Source organism: Parasteatoda tepidariorum, chromosome 1 (assembly GCF_982258835.1).
Source record: "Parasteatoda tepidariorum strain Cologne lab strain chromosome 1, Ptep-v5.0, whole genome shotgun sequence".
Lineage (NCBI taxonomy): Eukaryota > Metazoa > Arthropoda > Arachnida > Araneae > Theridiidae > Parasteatoda > Parasteatoda tepidariorum.
Genome location: NC_141755.1, coordinates 14,459,277 through 14,476,904, shown reverse-complemented (window position 1 = coordinate 14,476,904; position 17,628 = coordinate 14,459,277). Strand labels below are relative to the sequence as shown.

General features: G+C 27.7%; 2 protein-coding genes across 5 annotated transcripts in view; one reads left to right on the top strand and one right to left on the bottom strand.

The window, feature by feature from the left end:
• LOC107456462 (5-oxoprolinase) overlaps positions 1 to 4,884 on the bottom strand; it is a 54,785-nt gene extending 49,901 nt beyond the window's left edge. The window contains exons 1-3 of the mRNA XM_043042841.3: positions 4,784 to 4,884; positions 4,521 to 4,701; positions 1,150 to 1,341 (exon numbers count right to left, since the gene is read on the bottom strand). Coding sequence (XP_042898775.2) covers positions 1,150 to 1,341; positions 4,521 to 4,682 — 354 coding nt within the window. The 5' untranslated portion in view covers positions 4,683 to 4,701; positions 4,784 to 4,884. The remainder of the gene's footprint in view (positions 1 to 1,149; positions 1,342 to 4,520; positions 4,702 to 4,783) is intronic.
• Positions 4,885 to 4,909: 25 nt separating this feature from the next.
• Positions 4,910 to 17,628, top strand: part of RecQ4 (RecQ4 helicase) — a 33,210-nt gene continuing 20,491 nt past the window's right edge. The window contains exons 1-10 of one of the 4 annotated variants that reach the window (XM_043042837.3): positions 4,910 to 5,357; positions 5,442 to 5,475; positions 6,903 to 6,964; positions 7,052 to 7,177; positions 10,320 to 11,134; positions 12,524 to 12,753; positions 12,828 to 12,926; positions 14,017 to 14,181; positions 15,141 to 15,233; positions 17,311 to 17,447. In XM_043042837.3, coding sequence (XP_042898771.2) covers positions 5,259 to 5,357; positions 5,442 to 5,475; positions 6,903 to 6,964; positions 7,052 to 7,177; positions 10,320 to 11,134; positions 12,524 to 12,753; positions 12,828 to 12,926; positions 14,017 to 14,181; positions 15,141 to 15,233; positions 17,311 to 17,447 — 1,860 coding nt within the window. In that variant the 5' untranslated portion in view covers positions 4,910 to 5,258. The remainder of the gene's footprint in view (positions 5,358 to 5,441; positions 5,476 to 6,902; positions 6,965 to 7,051; positions 7,178 to 10,319; positions 11,135 to 12,523; positions 12,754 to 12,827; positions 12,927 to 14,016; positions 14,182 to 15,140; positions 15,234 to 17,310; positions 17,448 to 17,628) is intronic. The other 3 variants (XM_087159601.1, XM_071180166.2, XM_087159605.1) reach the window with 3 other exon arrangements.

Genomic DNA, 17,628 nt, shown 5'->3' with positions numbered 1-17,628 from the left:
TTAAAATATTCAAATTACAAAAATCACTGGGAGATGGTTGAAAAATCATAGAAAAACGACATAGATCTAAGATAAAATTTTTGTGTCAAAAAGTTAGAACTTTCATAGATAAATCGAATATCGTATTAAGTATATCAGAATTTAATAACCTTTGGGAAATGGCCAATAAACGATAACCATTTACCAAAAAACAATAAAAATCATATTTTTCCGTAGAATGGGTTAATTCCTATAGTTCATAGTAACAGGCAAAATTGCAGAGAAACTTCAGAGAATCCGGGACAAAGTCTCTGATTTAGAGTAAAAATACAATATAAAAGTCATAAAATTGATAGACAATTCACCTGACTTACAGTTCTACAATATTTTTTGTACTTTTATTGAAGCTGTAAGCTCCCTTCATCAAGTTTATGTAAGGTAAAAAAAAAACAGTGATATAAAAAAATAACTTGGACGCATACAAAACAAAGTTTTAATATTTATTAAAATATCACAATCACACTTTCAAATATACATAAAAACATTACTACACCTGTAAACCACCTTTGGCATAAATACAGAGCTGTAAAGGTATTATAAAATGCTCTGCTATGAGGTGCAACTAACTAATAGATATTTTGCCCTATTCCTCACACAAAGAAATCTGTTAAAATCTTAAGAAGTTAAGCACTAACACATGTTTCAAAATTGAATTAATGGAGAAGAAAAAAATATTGAATGAAAAAATCAAGTTACCCTTCTTGTGTTAAAAGAAAGTTCAGAAAATATGTCAGGTACTATACTTAAATATCTTCAATTCTGCATCCTAGAACAGAATTCTAAAGGAAGGTGAATTTTTTTTTTAAAAATTTTATGACCATGGAAGTATAAAATCTTTCACAAACAAGCTTATGATTCATTCTTCAATATGATTTATTATTGACATCCAATCTATTGAGATAAAAATATTGTCATACTTTGTCCAAGTTATTTCATAACATCCAGTACCTACTATCTCCAACAATTTTCAAAGTTAAAAATTATTTTAAACAATGGCAAATACCAAGTAAATTACAACCGGTAAAAAGAAGTTTAGAATAAGAGCATTCCATAAATTAGAAATAAAAAATTCCTATTAAGTAAAACGAAAAATGAATAAATAAAACATACCAAACTAAAAATTTTAGGCCGAGACTGATTCCCAATATGAAGAACATCTTTAAACCCAGATGTAATCACTAAAGCAATTCTTTCACCTTTTCTTTCTAAGAGAGCATTAGTGGCAACAGTTGTTCCCATCCGAATCCAATCTATTTCATCTGTTTGTAAAGGTTCATCCATTTCATATTTTTTTCCAGTTACCTAAATCAATGGAAAATAGTAACTTTACAGGGTTGACACAGTAAAAAATGAACAAAAATAGTTGCTTTTAGTAGCCTCAAGACTGAAAATAGTTGCCTAAAACTATAAAAATAGTTGCCTGAACTGGAACAAAAATTTATCAAAAATAGTAGCCAAATAACTAAAATTATAGCTTAATTGCCAAATACTATTATTAGGACTGGGTGAAGTCAGAAATTTTAAATCGTGATACATCGTCAGTTAGACATCAGGATATAGTGATAAATCGCAATTTAGTATATGTTCAAAAATTATGTATGGGAAATCTTTAAATCAATCAAAAATAAATAAAAAGGAATAAATCTAGTACAAAAGAAAATATTAATTCTAAACATATTCTACTATGACATCAATATCATTGCTTAATTTTTTTCAATTAAATTAATAAAGAAGTCAAAGTAAAAGCAAACCCAAGCTTTATTTCATTTTTCTTAAATTAAAAATGATTTAAGATTTATTGGTTTAAAAATAAAAATACTGTAACAAATTATTTTACATACATGCATTAAAAATTAAAAGAAGAAAAAAAAACGAAAGTGGAAAACAAACCAAAGAAATGTTCACTTCAGAAAAAAAAAAAATTTTATTTATTATTTGTTGAAGAAAAAAACATGCTTTTGAAACATAATTAGACCCTTTTTGATTTACTTACTTAAAATAATAAAAAGTAGTATTAACTAATGGTCAAACTCTGTACTTAATAAAAGTAAAAATATTTTTACTTATTTATTATTATTTTCATTTTTGAAAATAAAATCGACTAAAGATTTATTTGTTTAACAATGATACTGACTATCAAACAAATTATAAAACAAACAAGTATTGAAAGAATTTTAATAAAAATTTTAAAAAAATACTTTAAGTACTAATGTTAAATTATTAAAAACGTCCAAACATTACTAAACTTTTTATTTAATTAAAAAAAAATTTGTTTTAACTAATAGCCAAATTTTTTTAAAACTGCTTTCATTTTCTCAAAAATAAAAGCAAATTAAATAAAGGTAAGCTTTGTTTCAGTTTTTTTACAATTAAAAACGACTGAGCATTTATTGGTTGAAAAACAATCAAATTATTATACTTAACTACATTTAATAAATTTAAAAAAACTAACTTTTTATAACAAAGTTAAATACAAAATACCCCTATTAAATTGTATCGCTTAAAATAAGATACAATAATTGAAAAGAATCAATGATTTGATCTATTGAGTTCAAAACGAAAATTTAAGATAACAGCAATTGTGCAGCAATCGCAAAGTAACAGTAGGTCTACTAAAAATAATTAACAAGAATCGTTAAGCCCAGACAGAAAAAAAATGGTATGAAATAATGCAGAACGAAACGATCGCTGCAAAAGTCTCACTGAAAATAATTTACAAGAAATCCAACAATTATTTCCGACGAAATAAAATGCACAACGATCACAAAATGACTTAAGTCCCATTGAAAATAATCTTCAAAACACGCAAAATCCCAAAGACAAAAATGGACATAAGGAAACCATGCATTGTGTTCTATATTACAACGCTGATCCTCGCACGAAACCGGGAGTTCTGATTCAATTCGCTCTTCGTCATTCAACATCACAAAACTAACATCTTAATAGCAAAACGCTATCTACATCTCTGCAGCTAGACGAAATCAAAATCGTCTTTGTTAGTGCGGTAACAGCGTTAGCCTAGTCAAGGATCCTTGCATATTAAATCGTTAAACTGCGATTGTAATCTTATTCCGGCGGTTTAAATCAGATTTCTGATGCATCACCTGAAACGAAAGTCACTACATCGGCCTACCGATATATGCATTAAATCGATATTTCGCGATACATCAATTTATCGCCCAGTCTAAACTAAGCTCCAATTAAAAAAAAGTTTTGTACAAATATAAAAGGTATATATATTAGAAAATAGGTACCTAAATAAAAGTTGAATTACAATAAAATATGAATGTTAATAGAAGGAAAAAACAATCAAAAATAACAAAACTGCCCCTCAAAGAGAACATATAACAAGCACTTTATTAAATCCAATGGAAATTTAAATTTTTGGCTCTTTGGACATAAATGATTGTATAAAAGTATTAACGTTCTGAAAAGTATCGTTCATTTTTGCGAAAAAACTTCGCAAAGAGTAAAAAAAATCTCCTAATAGTCGATTATTCCTGAAAATATTTGCTTTTTTTGCCTTTAAAGTTTACTTTCTTTTATTAACGTTCTGAAAAGTAACGTTCATTTTTGCAGAAAAACTTCGCCAAGAGTAACAAAAAGTCTCCTAATAGTCGCCTTTTCCTGAAAATAGTTGCTTTTTTAGCCTTTTCAGGCAAAAAAAAGTCGCCATAGTCGCTTAAGGCCGAAAATAGTAGCAAATAGTTGCATTTTAGTAGCCTGTGGCAACCCTGACTTTATCACATGAACTATCAAAGAAATATGCTTAGAAACTGAAACATGAAAAATAATTAAACTAGCTTACACACAATAAGAGTATCATTTATTTAGACTAGAATGCACTGAAAAAGAAATCTTGAAAAAAGTTGTTAATATGCAAGCCTAGATGAAAGTGGATAAAAGAAACTCATAAAAAGGAATTATGTTGTTGAAAATAATGAATATGGTGTGATGGCATAATTTACTTTATTTCTGACATGACCAATAGATCCTATTTAAATCCTCAATGTTTGGTAGTCTGTTTTTAGTGATCAGTTGTTGCTAAAATCTGGCATCATTTTAAGACATAGCTACCTACTGATAAGAAACTCCTCCCTTTTTACTTTTCTCTAAAAATTATTTAGAATTGAAATTTAAAATACCAGTACGTCCACCCAAAGATCAGGCATCACGTTGCGTAAATGAAAACGAAAAACTGTTCAATGAAAAGGTTAGGGCAAAACCAATTCAATGAAAAGGTTAGGGAAACATTTATAATTTATCATCAATGCATTAACAAAATAGAAAAAAATATATGCTAATGCAAATATGTATTTAAACAAATTAAAATATATTTCGACGAACGCAAAGAAATACAGTATATTTGAAATGTACAAAATAAGAAATTAATAAAGAAAAAATATTCGAAAATATATGAATAACAAATTAATCAAGAGTAACACATTATACTTTTCAATAAAGGAAAAAGTAGTTATTACTTCAGAGAGGATACGTCGAATTCCTTCTCTCGGAGCATCTTTATAATTTGAAGGATCATCTGACAAAAGCTTCAAAACTTTAACTTTACGACCAGGACAAACAGCGAAAACATCAGTAAAGGTACCGCCTCGATCAATGGCAAAGCAAAACTTGTCCTCCATAATATTAAGAATGTGGTCTCTATACAATTCAACAAAAAAAAATAGATATATATTTCTATAAATTTAGAAAATTAAAATAAAAAATTTAATTTTACAAGTACGTTGGCTCATCAATAGGTTTATCAAGTAAAATTTGCTTGACATCTACACATTACTCCTACAATAACAAATCGGCCACGATTTGATCATGACGTAACATCAGAATATAAACAGTGAAAACAACAGTTAATAATAAACCGAAATTCCAGTCACTAATTCCTCGATTTAGAGAGTACAAGCGAAAAAACTACTTTCCTTTCCTTTTTTCTTTTCTAGGCGCGTAAACAAAAATTTGAAAACAAACATTGTGTTTTTAATTGAGAGAAACAGTAATTATTTTTTATACAAATAAAGAGAAAATTTTTGTAACTTATCTTTAATCTATTATACGTGTATCCATTATATTTCATGATTTAATTTGACTTTATCTACTAATGGTTTGGAATAAATAAGAATTCATAAAAAATGTCAAACCACTTGTAACGTGAAACATTGCATACATTAAAGTATTTGGTATTATTAGTAAATGGAAATAATATGTCTACAACCTATAAAAATACATTAAGAGACTTAAAATTGAAAATAAAAAGCTGGGAGTCTGAATTTCTTAAAATAAATCTTAAAAAACCAAGTAAAGTAAGTTGTTATTTTATTACATTTTTATTTCATCACAAAACTAGCTTTATGTGATGTTTTTACTTAATACATGTTTTTTTTTAGGAGGACATTACTAATGCACCATCGAATATTAAAGGTAGATAAGAATATTTTTTGAAACATGTACTTTTTTTCTTCACAGTTTGTGTAGTATTTTGTTCTTAATAAAATAAAAATTCAAAACTCCAACGTGGTAAAAAATTCATACCATGCTTGGGAATAAAAATGTACCTCCTCTCTTTTATTGCCGGTTGTATATATGGCAAAAAGACCTTCTAAATTCGTAATTAGAAAATTAAAAAATATTAGTGTTCCTTTCAAATTGTCTTTTTTATGTGTCTCTATTATTTTTATGTTTTGCATGTGCCTTTCGCAATATTTAGTGATTATCGCTAATATCCGACAAAAAGAGATGTATTTCTATTGACGATGTCCTCTTAAGAACTTTTCAAAGTTAATGGAGGTGATTATAAGCCGGGGATATTTACGTATCGTGATCTGTCTCACCAACTACAATCGCCAAGATGCCAAATAGATTTTAAACTTGCAAATTTTTTTAAAAAAACATGTAGATGTTTGCCCGGGTGTGGCTACGAGTTATACCTTTCGAGTTGGTCCCTTTCTGTGATGTTTTTTTTTAGTTTCTCGCGGGCCACTGCCCAGAAGTTTCCAAGACTTGGCAGTTATTCTGCCACAGATCATGATACGGAAATCTCCCCTATAAGCCGACTTCCCCCTTCCAACTTTAGCTTTCAAAGGTTTTCCAAAATTCTCGGCTTATATTTGGAAATATACACCATTTTAGATATTGAAAGATATTTTGTGAACTGTGCTCAGTTGTGTCTAAACTATGAAGTTGATTATCAGAGTTTAAAATTAAGCCACATAACCCTATTGAAAGAGGACTCCGGAAAATAAAATATGGCATTCAAGAATCAAATAACTTCAGTTTCTATATCAATTGTTAACTTAAACTTACCTAAGTGTAATAAGGACAATATATCAATTTTTCTTAATTAAAAGACGAAATGAATGTTATATTTTTTAATCTAACAACCTTTGAAGTTTTTCAAATACTCGCCTTCTTCAAGAAAAGAAATTGTAGTATACTTTAAACTTTCTCTATTGAAAATTTATTTTATTATTCTGTTTAATTTACTCACGTCATCGGTAATTTTTAAATAAATGGTAGTTTATTTTGAACATTATTTTGTCATAAAAAATTATCTGTTTGCATTTGCACTTATATTTTATAATTGTTTGGATGTTTTTATTTTAATTTTGGAAAAGAATTATGAATGAGGAATTGAAAGGATTTTTTTAAATGCAAATATGTTTAAAGTTATAAAAAAATGTCCTTACCAAAATAAAAATGTAAGGAAAAAAATCCTATATTATAGCTTGCTTTGCTATTATGTAAATTAGAGACTAGCTTTATGATAACTACTTGAGTGTGATTGAATTTAATGATAATATTTTTAAAATTTCTGATTAATCATTAAAAGTTTAATCCTTTACTTACAGAATCATATAAAAGTTATTGGAAATTACAAAAGAAAGAAACTAATGAGAACAGTTTTATTAAGGTATGTTTCTGTTTTTTATTCCATATTTTTTTAGTTTCATTACTTTATTATCATTAATATTTATAAGAGTTTTTTTTTTTTTCATAGGAAGATGTTTGGAGTGTGAGTTTAAACAAATCAAATTTGAAATCTTCTAAGTTGAAATATAATGAACAATATGTAAAAAATATAAGTGACAAACTGAAGTTTAATTCAAGTTCTTTGAATGTAAAAGTAAGTGTACATTTCTTAGTTATTTGTTCTCAAATTGCCCAAACAGTATTACAGTATTTAGTTGATTTTTCCCACAAGAATTTTGAAATACCTATGAGTTATCAACTAACACAAAATTAAACAATAATTGGCAGTCTTTTTTTTCTGTATATCTATTTAAAGATTTAAGAACTGTAATTTAGGAATGGGGCTTTTATGAGTTCAACAAATTCCATTCTTAGAATTCGCCTGATTTTATCTGTAGATTTGTTTACAACAAACCCTTAACTTTAATGAACCAATACTTTTACTACCATAAAGAATTTTATCAGAATCTTTAATACTTAGTTGATATTTATCTGATGAAGCCACAAACTTCAGTATAAACAAGGTTTTTAGTTCCTTATGGTGTTTTTTACGCATACAATTAAAGCAATATAAAAGCCAACCAATAAAAACCAATTTTATTTTCAACCAATCATTTAAACAAAATACTTGAATTAAAGTCCTGGAACAGCATACTGGCTTGTAGAACAGCGACTAGTAGAAAAGTACCAGAATGTCGTACCAATTCGTTCCAACCCTACAACACCCCTGTTCATAATCTTTTAAATCAGAAATTATATTCTTACTTATCAATTAAAATTAGTAAATTTCAAAGGAATCAAACCAGATCAAATTACATTCTATGTCACTAAGCAATCAGCTCAGCCTATGTCACTCAAAAGAGGATTTTTTTCTGTAAAAATTGGTAGGAGTTTTTATTTTTTGAATAATTTTTTTGGGGGGTGTGCTGAAGATGAATCCGCATTTTACAAACAATATTTTTTTGGGAAGTATGTATTTTCCCTGAAAAAATATCCAGTTTTTTGCATGCAACTATTTTTTTCCCTTAAGATAGAAAATTTTTAATAGCATATCTGAAGACTAGAGAAAATTCCTACATGCATATATTATAGTGTACATATGGTTATAAATTTAAAAATTGTGAATATAGGAATAGACACTATATCATTGGAATAATATCTCTCTCACTAGTTAAACGGAAAATCACGAAGAAGAATTAATAAAGGTTTGGAATGCATAACAAATTTTCCTGCGATATCTAGAAATATGTTATAAAAAATTATTTTCAACCTCTGAGGGGAGAACTCCTTCTCAATAAACCTGATTTTTCATAAATCTTCTCCAAAATCACATTTTTAGGGTCTTTTTCATTTTTGATTTTTTGCTTATCTTTAAATTTTTGCTTAATTTAGACTTCTAACAACGTTCATGCTAGTTTTCCCATCCCCTCATCCATTTATTTCTATCCCCTGAGAAGAGTGTTTACCCTTTAACCCCTCCCCACTTCCCATGTAATCATGATTTTGTTTAAAAAATTTCTGAGAACAACAGTATTTGGTCTCCCTTTTTTAATTTTCATGCAAATAAAGTTTGGAATGTATGTTTTTCCCCAATTTGATTTTTGTTCCAAACAGCATAAAAAGCACTCCCCCTGAAGAACCCATCTCCTAAAATCAAAATTTGAAATATAACTCTTATCATTGTTTTCAATAAGTAGTTTCTTAACTTGTTTCTAATTTTTTTACTCTGTTAAATTATTAACTTTGCTTCACATAAAATTTTCATGAGCTTCCAAATGTCATAGAAAATATTCTAAATTTTAATTGTGCAAGTATTTTTTAGAAGAAAAAACCCTAATGTTTAAGGAGTAGTGTCCTTAAAAATTGTGATTTTATTGGATGAGGCACTTGGGGGAACTGATTTTTTTTTAATTCAGAACAAAAATGAAATATGGGAAAAACTCATATTCCAAACTTTATTTTCAAGATCATGTAGGAGAGATCAATAACATTTAAACATAACATCATGATTTTTAGAAAAATTATGGTTATAAGGAATGTGGGACTTAAGGGGTGAACTCTTTTCTCGAGGGCTAGAAATAAATTGGTGAGGGGGATAGGGAACCTCACATAAGTGTTGCTAGAAGTTTAATTTGAGTAATTAATTAATTGAGTTTTATTCCTATATTTTCTTTTAATATAGATATCCCACAAAAGAATTTTTTATACATTTCAAGCCTTTATTAATTATTCTCCTCTATAAATCTCCATTGAAGTCCTTGGGGGAAACATCATTCCTGTGCTTTTTTCATTGTTCCAATACTAATTCTTTGATTTATTACTCTATAGACACATTGTAAATGTAAAATTTGTAGAAAATTTTCTCTAGTTTTCAAATATACTATCAGAAATTTTCTATCCTAATCCATAAAAAAGTTATACGACAAGAACTGGATTTTACCAGGAAAAAATTTATTTCAAAATGTGTGGATTTGTGTTCAGCACCTCAAAAAACATAAATGTCAAAAAAATAAAAACTTCTGCCATTTGTTCCAGGTAATGTCCATTTTTGAGCTCTATTGCCTAGATTAATGAAACATCCTATCACTTCATTTCTCAGAACTAAAGTCATTACAGACTGTTCCTCCCTCTCCAGAACTTACTGATAGTAAAAATGTTAAATTATAACAAAAATTCTAAATATTTATAGTTATATAAGTTCTGCCAATATAAAGCTAACTTCTTCCATCAGCATGACAGCCTAGTGAGCCGCCCCAGCTAGTCGTCTCCATCTGGCTCGATGGAGACGACTAGTTAGTGTCTTCTAGGTTTCTCCTATTTATTGATTCCCATGGTTTTAAGATCTTTTTCCACGGAATCAATCCACCTGGTGTTTGGTCTTCTCCTTTTTCAGTTGCCTGCAAGCTTTTCAAAAGTCATCTTCTTAACTGAGTCACCATCATCACTTCTACAGATGTGACCGAGCTATCTTATTCTATAGGATTTAATGACTGAAATTATGTTTGGTTATTTAAATTTTCTGTTAAATTCATAATTGTACTGAATCTGTCAAGCACTGCTTTCTTTAACACCTCCGAAGATGGTGCTGAGTATTTTTCTTTCAAATATTTGTTGGTTATTTTCCTCAGTCTTTCTTAAATCTCAACATTCTCTAGTACAAAATACACTGAACAGCTAACTATGATACGTAAAACTTCAAAGACTAAACTAAGTTGACTCATAAAAAGCTAATCATCTTGTTTATGTTTGTATTATATTATTTAAGGAAAAAACTAAAAAGTGATATTTTTTTACAGAGAATTCTTCCTCTGGCTTCTGAAACAAGCAATTCTGAAGTAACAAATTCTGCCACATCAGTATCATTTGAAGTTAAAGATGACATTCCAATATCTCTGCCAAAGGCTAATCACAATTGTCCTGTTGTTGATATAAGTGAATGTGATTCCCCTTTCAATGATAATACTGGCATGATAAAACGATTCAAGACTGTTCAATCTGTCAATTTAATTCCTTCAACTGTAGGTTTTATTCCACAATTAAAACCATTACAATTTGATCAAAATGTAAATGCAGATTGGCTGGAAAGGTGTGATTTTTCTTTATCAAGTACTGCTGATGTAATTAAAACATCTAAAGAAGTTCATAATAAACAAACTCCATCAAACAAAAAACCTGAAAAGAATGAGCTAAATGATGATGTGCAGAAAAAATGTGAGTTAACAGAAAATAAACAATGTTTTCATGAAATGAATGAAACTAAACAAAATTATTATGAGTTGAATGAAAGCAAACATAATAGTTGTCAAATAAAAGAGAGCAAACAAGATTCAGCTGACATTGCCAAGACAAATAGTTTGAATGAATTGAAAGCTCTAAAACATTCGCCTGTTACCAATAGTTTTGTTGCAAAGCATAATTCATCAAATGAAGTTTGCTCTGAAAAATTCAACTTTTCATCTCAAAATGAGAAGGAATCAGATAATGAAATCTCTTCTAAAGATGATTCTGCCTCAGAGAAAAAACCACCATCAAAAAGACGTAAGTTAAATAAGTCTTCTGGAAGTTCAATTGAAGTGTTAGACTCTTCAAAAAAAGCTTCTCACCTTAAAAGGTAAAATAATTTCTATTGTTCTTTCTTTCTTTTTTTTTTTTTTTGGTGGGCCCCAAAACAGGGAATTTTATCAAACTTGAAAAATCAGAGAAATGTGAGGGAATTTAATTAAAGTACCTGAAAAGTCAGGGAAAATGAATTTAAACTGAGTTTTAAATACCTTGAAATCCTAATTTTTTTTAAGAAAATAATTGGTCTGAACCGTGATTTCTGGGAATCTTTTCATATTTTGGAAAATACAAATTATTTAATTAATGATCTTTTGGTATCTCATTCTTTCCTAATATTTTGAAATCAATTTTAATTTAGTTTCTAAATTAGTTTATAACTTGGGGTTCTCGTCCTACTCCCACATATACCTTTTTCTTATCTCTTTTTTTTTTTTTAGTTTAATTTTTTAGCTCAAATTGTTCCTCATCCCTTGTTAGTGAAACCTCTTTTTTGCTTAATGCAACTTGTTTGTCTCTTGTTTTCTTCTGTCATTCTGCGTTTTGAACTCTGAAGAAATTTCTTGTTTATAGAACCAAAACTCTAGTATGCCTGTTTTTGTACCATGGTTTACTCATGTATTTTAGCTTCATCCATATGCAGCAAAAAGTACACCCTATCATTTTTTTGTTTCTTATTAGATATTTATAAATGCTGGAAAAATCACTCTAATTTCTTCAATAGGTACCTACATTTATTTTTTACATTTAAACAATTGAAATTTATTCTTTAATATGCTGGTTATTTAATAGATATATTTATGATATAAATCAATCAGGCTCATGTCTTTTTCTACAGTTTTTCTTTTAGAGTGCTAGTGAATATTTAATAAATATACATTTCAATTAATGAGTTCAAATCAGAATCTGTAATTTATCTTTGCAAATAGGTTTGGTACTAATTTGTCAATTATTTCTTTGCTAGTATAAGAAATAAAAACTTTACTTCCCTATTTCTAACAAAATTTGAACTAATAAATTTATAGTTTAATGAAATTCTGTCAAAATCAATCAAAGAAAACTATCTGTAAATTATAAATCAATCAATTATTGGTATTTCTTTGTGTGCATTTTGCAAAATGTTTACATTTAAGAGACAAAACAATTTTAAATTTGCATCCTTTTTAATGACTATTAATCCTGTTGCTGAATTATTTTTTTTTTCACTGAATTTTATTCTGAAAAAAATTTTTTTGCAAATAATAATTTTTGTAATGTTCAACTTAAACTAAATATTTAGCTAAGATTCTCTTCTTTTTTTTATCAAACTAAAAAGATGTTAACTGTCTTAATTTTCTTAGATACAATAAAGTATGAAAATTAAAAGAAATTTTTTTCTTATAATTTAAAATTGATCCATTTTACTTACTCATTCATCCTTAATTTTTTTTTTTCAACCTAGAAAAATTGCTAGTGGATCTTTAAATGAAAACTTCATAAGATTAGACATCAAAAAGAAAAAATTTTCAAGAGGATTTCGTTCTACAAATGTTAGAAAGTTGAAATGGAACAAGTGGAAACAAATGAAAAAAGCCTCCTCTGGTGCTGACAAAAGTAATATAACTGGTTGTTTTAAATGTGGGGAATTCGGACATTGGGCAAGAAACTGTACTTCTGTGAACTATGCAAAAGGTATATTTATTGTTCATGTTTCTTTTCTTTCCAACTTGCCTAAGTCTGAAACTAATTGTTGCTTTATGGTTTAGAGAAAATGAATGAAGAATTTGAAAATGAAGAGTTAGATGATTTACATTTGCCTACTCTTGAGGAAGCTGCTAAGTTGTTAAGAGAAAAATACAATAAAAGTATAATATCAAATTCTGTTCCCATTCATATTGTTTATGCAATATCTCATTAAGTCATATTATTTATATCCATATCACAATTTTGTAGTACTGGTAAGAATCATAAAACAAGTTGTTAATTAAGAAAGAACACAAAGAAATCATAATAGCGATATTTGGTGATAAATGTATAATATAAGAAAGTCAAATAAATAGTTTATGTGTTAAAATTCTAAAAGCTTGGAAAATCATAAATAATTTATCAATGTTCTTTTCAAAGGAGATTTAAAAAAAAAATAATAATAAAACAGTCTTTGCTTTTTTGTCAAAAATCGGCTCAAAAAATGCTTATTGTCTAGAAACTTTGAGCTATTTGCCCATTAACTATTAATAAACAAACCTCTCTAAGCAATCACAATACATTATTTTATTCGCTTTTATTGTATGAACTTGGTTGCTTAGCAACAGAGTAAATTTAGATATTGCTCTCTTAAATTGTATATCCTAAATTACTCATTTGCGGCAGCTACATAGCTTGGATGTTTTTTGATCCTGTCGTCAAATATGTATGGCTTCCTATCCACTCCCTCCCCCCTTTATGATCCAACTTTTTCAAAATTTTGCCTACCCCCCCACACACTATTTGAAGGTCAGGAATCCGAATGTAAGAAAAAAATATATGTTTAATCAGAAAAAGTAAGTTTTTGGGTTTGCTTTTGTAATTTCATTAATAGTTAGCACTAATTAATTAGCATATTTCAATTCATCACCATTAACCATTAAGATTGACACTTAGTACTTGAAAATGCAATCATTAGAATGAAAGTTATTCAGAGTGATATATTTTTTTATTTTGCACACTATACATAATAGTTAGGATGTTGTACCAATCACACTGATTATTTACTGACTACTAATTACACTAATTATTTACTTCCAATTATGCTAATAATTATTCAGATTTATGAAACTTGATAATTATTTTTTTGGTTTAAATTCACTAAATTTACATCTACCTAAGAAAGGATAATTTTTTTACTTGTAATTTAGTAATTTAAATTGCTCTTTAAAATACAGTAAAAGCTAATTTTCTTCTCTAATTTCTTTTCAGTATCAACATCTACATTGAATTCTAAAGTAATCAGCATACCCGATGAAAATGATCCTTCAGTCTCTTATGAAATCAAAGACTTCAACATTTTTCTAGAGGAAGAGGAATCAATGAAAGGCAGTCTTGAACCTTTGTATACAGTGGGCAAAAATGGAAAGATGAGAAGTTAGTATTAGATGTATTATTTTTGTGCAGTGTATTGTATATGTAATTGTACCTCCTTTTTATATATTTATTTTTTGAATTTATGAATATTTCAAGTTATTTGCTTATCATTTTAAATTCAAATCTGTGAGAGTAATTTATTTATTTTCTTGACATTTAAAAAAAAAAAAGGTCAAAGTTTTTTAACTTTTTATTGACGCTATGTTTGCTTTTTTAAACCATAAATAACGCACTTTCAAGTCCTCTAAAGCAAAAGTACTCTACCCTGGGATGTATATGTATATCAGTATATCTTTTTCTTACAAATTTTTGGTGCATTTTTTTTCTCTTTTTTTTTCGTTTAAAAGGAAATTTTTTTTTCAAGCACTTGAAACATGTTGACTGTTATTTCTGATTTGTATATTTTTGAAGCAAAGGAAGCTTCTTAATTTAGTAATATGGGTACAATTTATTTTGCTGCATAAACTAAGTATCAAAACTTGATGGTAAATAGAAATTTTGCTTTTATTTTCCCGTTATGGAAACCTTTTAATTATGCCATACTTTGCTTTCCTCTTTTTTTTATTCCAATTGGTTAATGATAATTTTTTAAAAATTTATTTTGGCTATAATTAATTATCTTTTTACCAAGCCAATTTCTTGGTCTCTATTATTTTAGAAGAAGAATGTTAATTTAATCTGTATCCAGAGTTTAAACGAGAATTAATTATGGATAATTAACAGCATTATTAATTCTTTTATATTCAAATATTATTCCAAACAGTACTAAACTACTGTATCTTATAAAGATTTTATTTCTTTTATAAAATTAGGAAAGCTTTTGAACTTTAAAATGTTAACACTTTAAAAATATAAAAGTTTGCTTTCGTACCCTTGAACATGTATAAAAATTATCATCACCTTGATAACTATTATTTTCATTATATATTTATTTTATTTTTTTATTTATTTATTTATAGCTACACCTAAAGCTGTATATGATGCTTTAAAAGAAATGGGATATTCTAACTTTAGAGATGGGCAAGAAATTGCTATTATGCGAGTCCTATCTGGTATGAAAAGTTTCTTTAATTTGATTTTTATTTTACTCGTTTTAAAGTATTTCATTTAAAGGAAATATCTAATGCATTCTTTCCACCAAATTTATTCGTAGTATTTCCTCAATATACTTGAATAAAAACGAAACCTCTCTTAACTTTTTAGTTCATTTAAACTTTTAGTAAGTATATAGTTTCAAATAATGTTTTTCAACATGCCTGTAAATATAAAATTCTAACTTTTTTGTTTAAACAAAATAAGATAACTAACGAAAAAATCTTCTGTGTGCTTCATCTTGAGCTGAATATTAGCTAAATCTCATTTTTAAACTTAGCAAATAAAGGATATTAAAAAAAAATTTTGAAGCTACTTCAAAATTTCCTTTTCACCAAATAAATGTTTCTAGGTACTAGTATGAAATACTTTAAAATAATAATATAATGTTCAATAATGTATGGAAACAGTCAATATCTCCAAAAAAATTCACATTAGACCGAAAATTTAAAAACAAACTTGAAATATTTGCAAAAGAGGCATTCAATAGTACTAAACTCAAAAATACCCCCCCTCCCTTCAATCTCATTACCCTAGTGTAAGGTAGAAGTAACTAAGATTTTTCAGAAAAAATACACTGATTTTACTATTAAGCTCTTGCATTTTTGATTTATATGTGGTGTTGTAATAGCAAAATGAAGACAGTGAACAAAATCTTTTAAAATATAAAGCGAAAAATGCATGTTAAATCGAAAGAAAAACTCTTGTTTAATATTTTGAAAAACCTGTCTAATGATACCAAACTCAACCTTCTTTCTCACCCCCTCCCCGGGCTATGGAGGTGAGGGCTCATCTGGGACTGTGTATTAGTCATGGTTTTTTCCCCATTTTATGTAAATGTAATGAGTATTTTTAAATATGAGATAATGTTTGTATACTTATGATATTGTTTCCAACCTCATGCTGTGATATTCTTTATCTTTGAATGAAAAGGATTATTACCTATATTTCTTACCTTATACAGTACAGATCCCATTATCCGGAAATCAGAAAACTGGAAAACCGAAAAACCGGAACGAAATTCGGTAAATTTTCCCGCCATTTAAAAAAAAAATCAAAAAATTTTCCTCCTAAGATTTTAGGATTTTTTTTTTTTTTTTAAAGATGTTTACCTTACCATCATTTTGGAAATAATCATTAGTGTATTACTTCATCTTTTTTTCTTCTTTTTAAGATTATTTCCAAATATTTTTTTTTTTTTTTACTTGGGTTTAACAATTAAAAAAACGGCTTTTTGTAGCGATTCAGAAAACTGAAAAAATCGGTTATCCGGAATAGCGATGGTCCCGATCGTTTCGGATAATCGGTTCCCTACTGTACTACCTATCTTAACAGGAAATAACTGTACAGTTATTAATTATAGATTTTTCTAGAACTGTCCTCATTTCATGCATAAAGCACAAAAAGATTTTTTTTTTTAAATTAACCCTTGGAATAATTTTTTTCTGTGATAATTTTATTCTCATCTAGTGCATGTGCCAACTGAACTGACTAAATGCTTCTGACCAGTTCTGTATGGTTTTAAAAACTCTATTGGTTTGAAAACCATGCAGAACTGATCAGAATAATGCTTTCACATTAATATGATTTATTATCATCATATCATTCTTGAGATTTTCAAATTAGTTATGCATTTGAATAAATTGTTTTATTTCAAATATGTGTGACAACTATGATATGTGTTTCTGACAGCTAATTTCTGTGAAAACTTTTCATTGCAACTGTAAACTTCATAAATTACATTTCATTGTAACTTGAATATTTATAATTGCTGACAATTTAGTAGAGTAACTGATAAATATTGAACCTTGTGTAATGGTTTTATGCTTCAAGTTGTTCATTATTTCATTTTCTTAAAGTTAGTTCAATTAATATAAGGAGTTAAAGTTGTAATTCTTATTATTCATTATTTTAAAGGATAAATCAGGTTATCATGCTAGCAGCAGGTTAAATTAAATAGTTTGAAACTTAGTATTTTAATACTTAATGAGTGAAACATTTTGTATCTAAGAAAAATAAATTTCATTTGATACCTAGGTTTATCTACTATGGTTGTTTTGCCCACTGGATCCGGAAAATCTCTTTGCTACCAACTGCCTGCATACATGTATGCTAAGTTTCAAAAATCATTTGCAATAGTTGTATCTCCACTAGTATCATTAATGGAGGATCAGGTATTTTTTTTTTCTTTGTTAATGTTCTTCTTGGCAATGCATTTATTTTAATTGAATCTAAATTACAGCAAAGGAGTGTACAAATTTTAAAATAATTAATGTATAGTTAAACCTTGATAACTTTAACCTCAGTTTGGTAAGTTTTTTGATATCTTAAAAAAATTCTCTTTAAAATTCATAT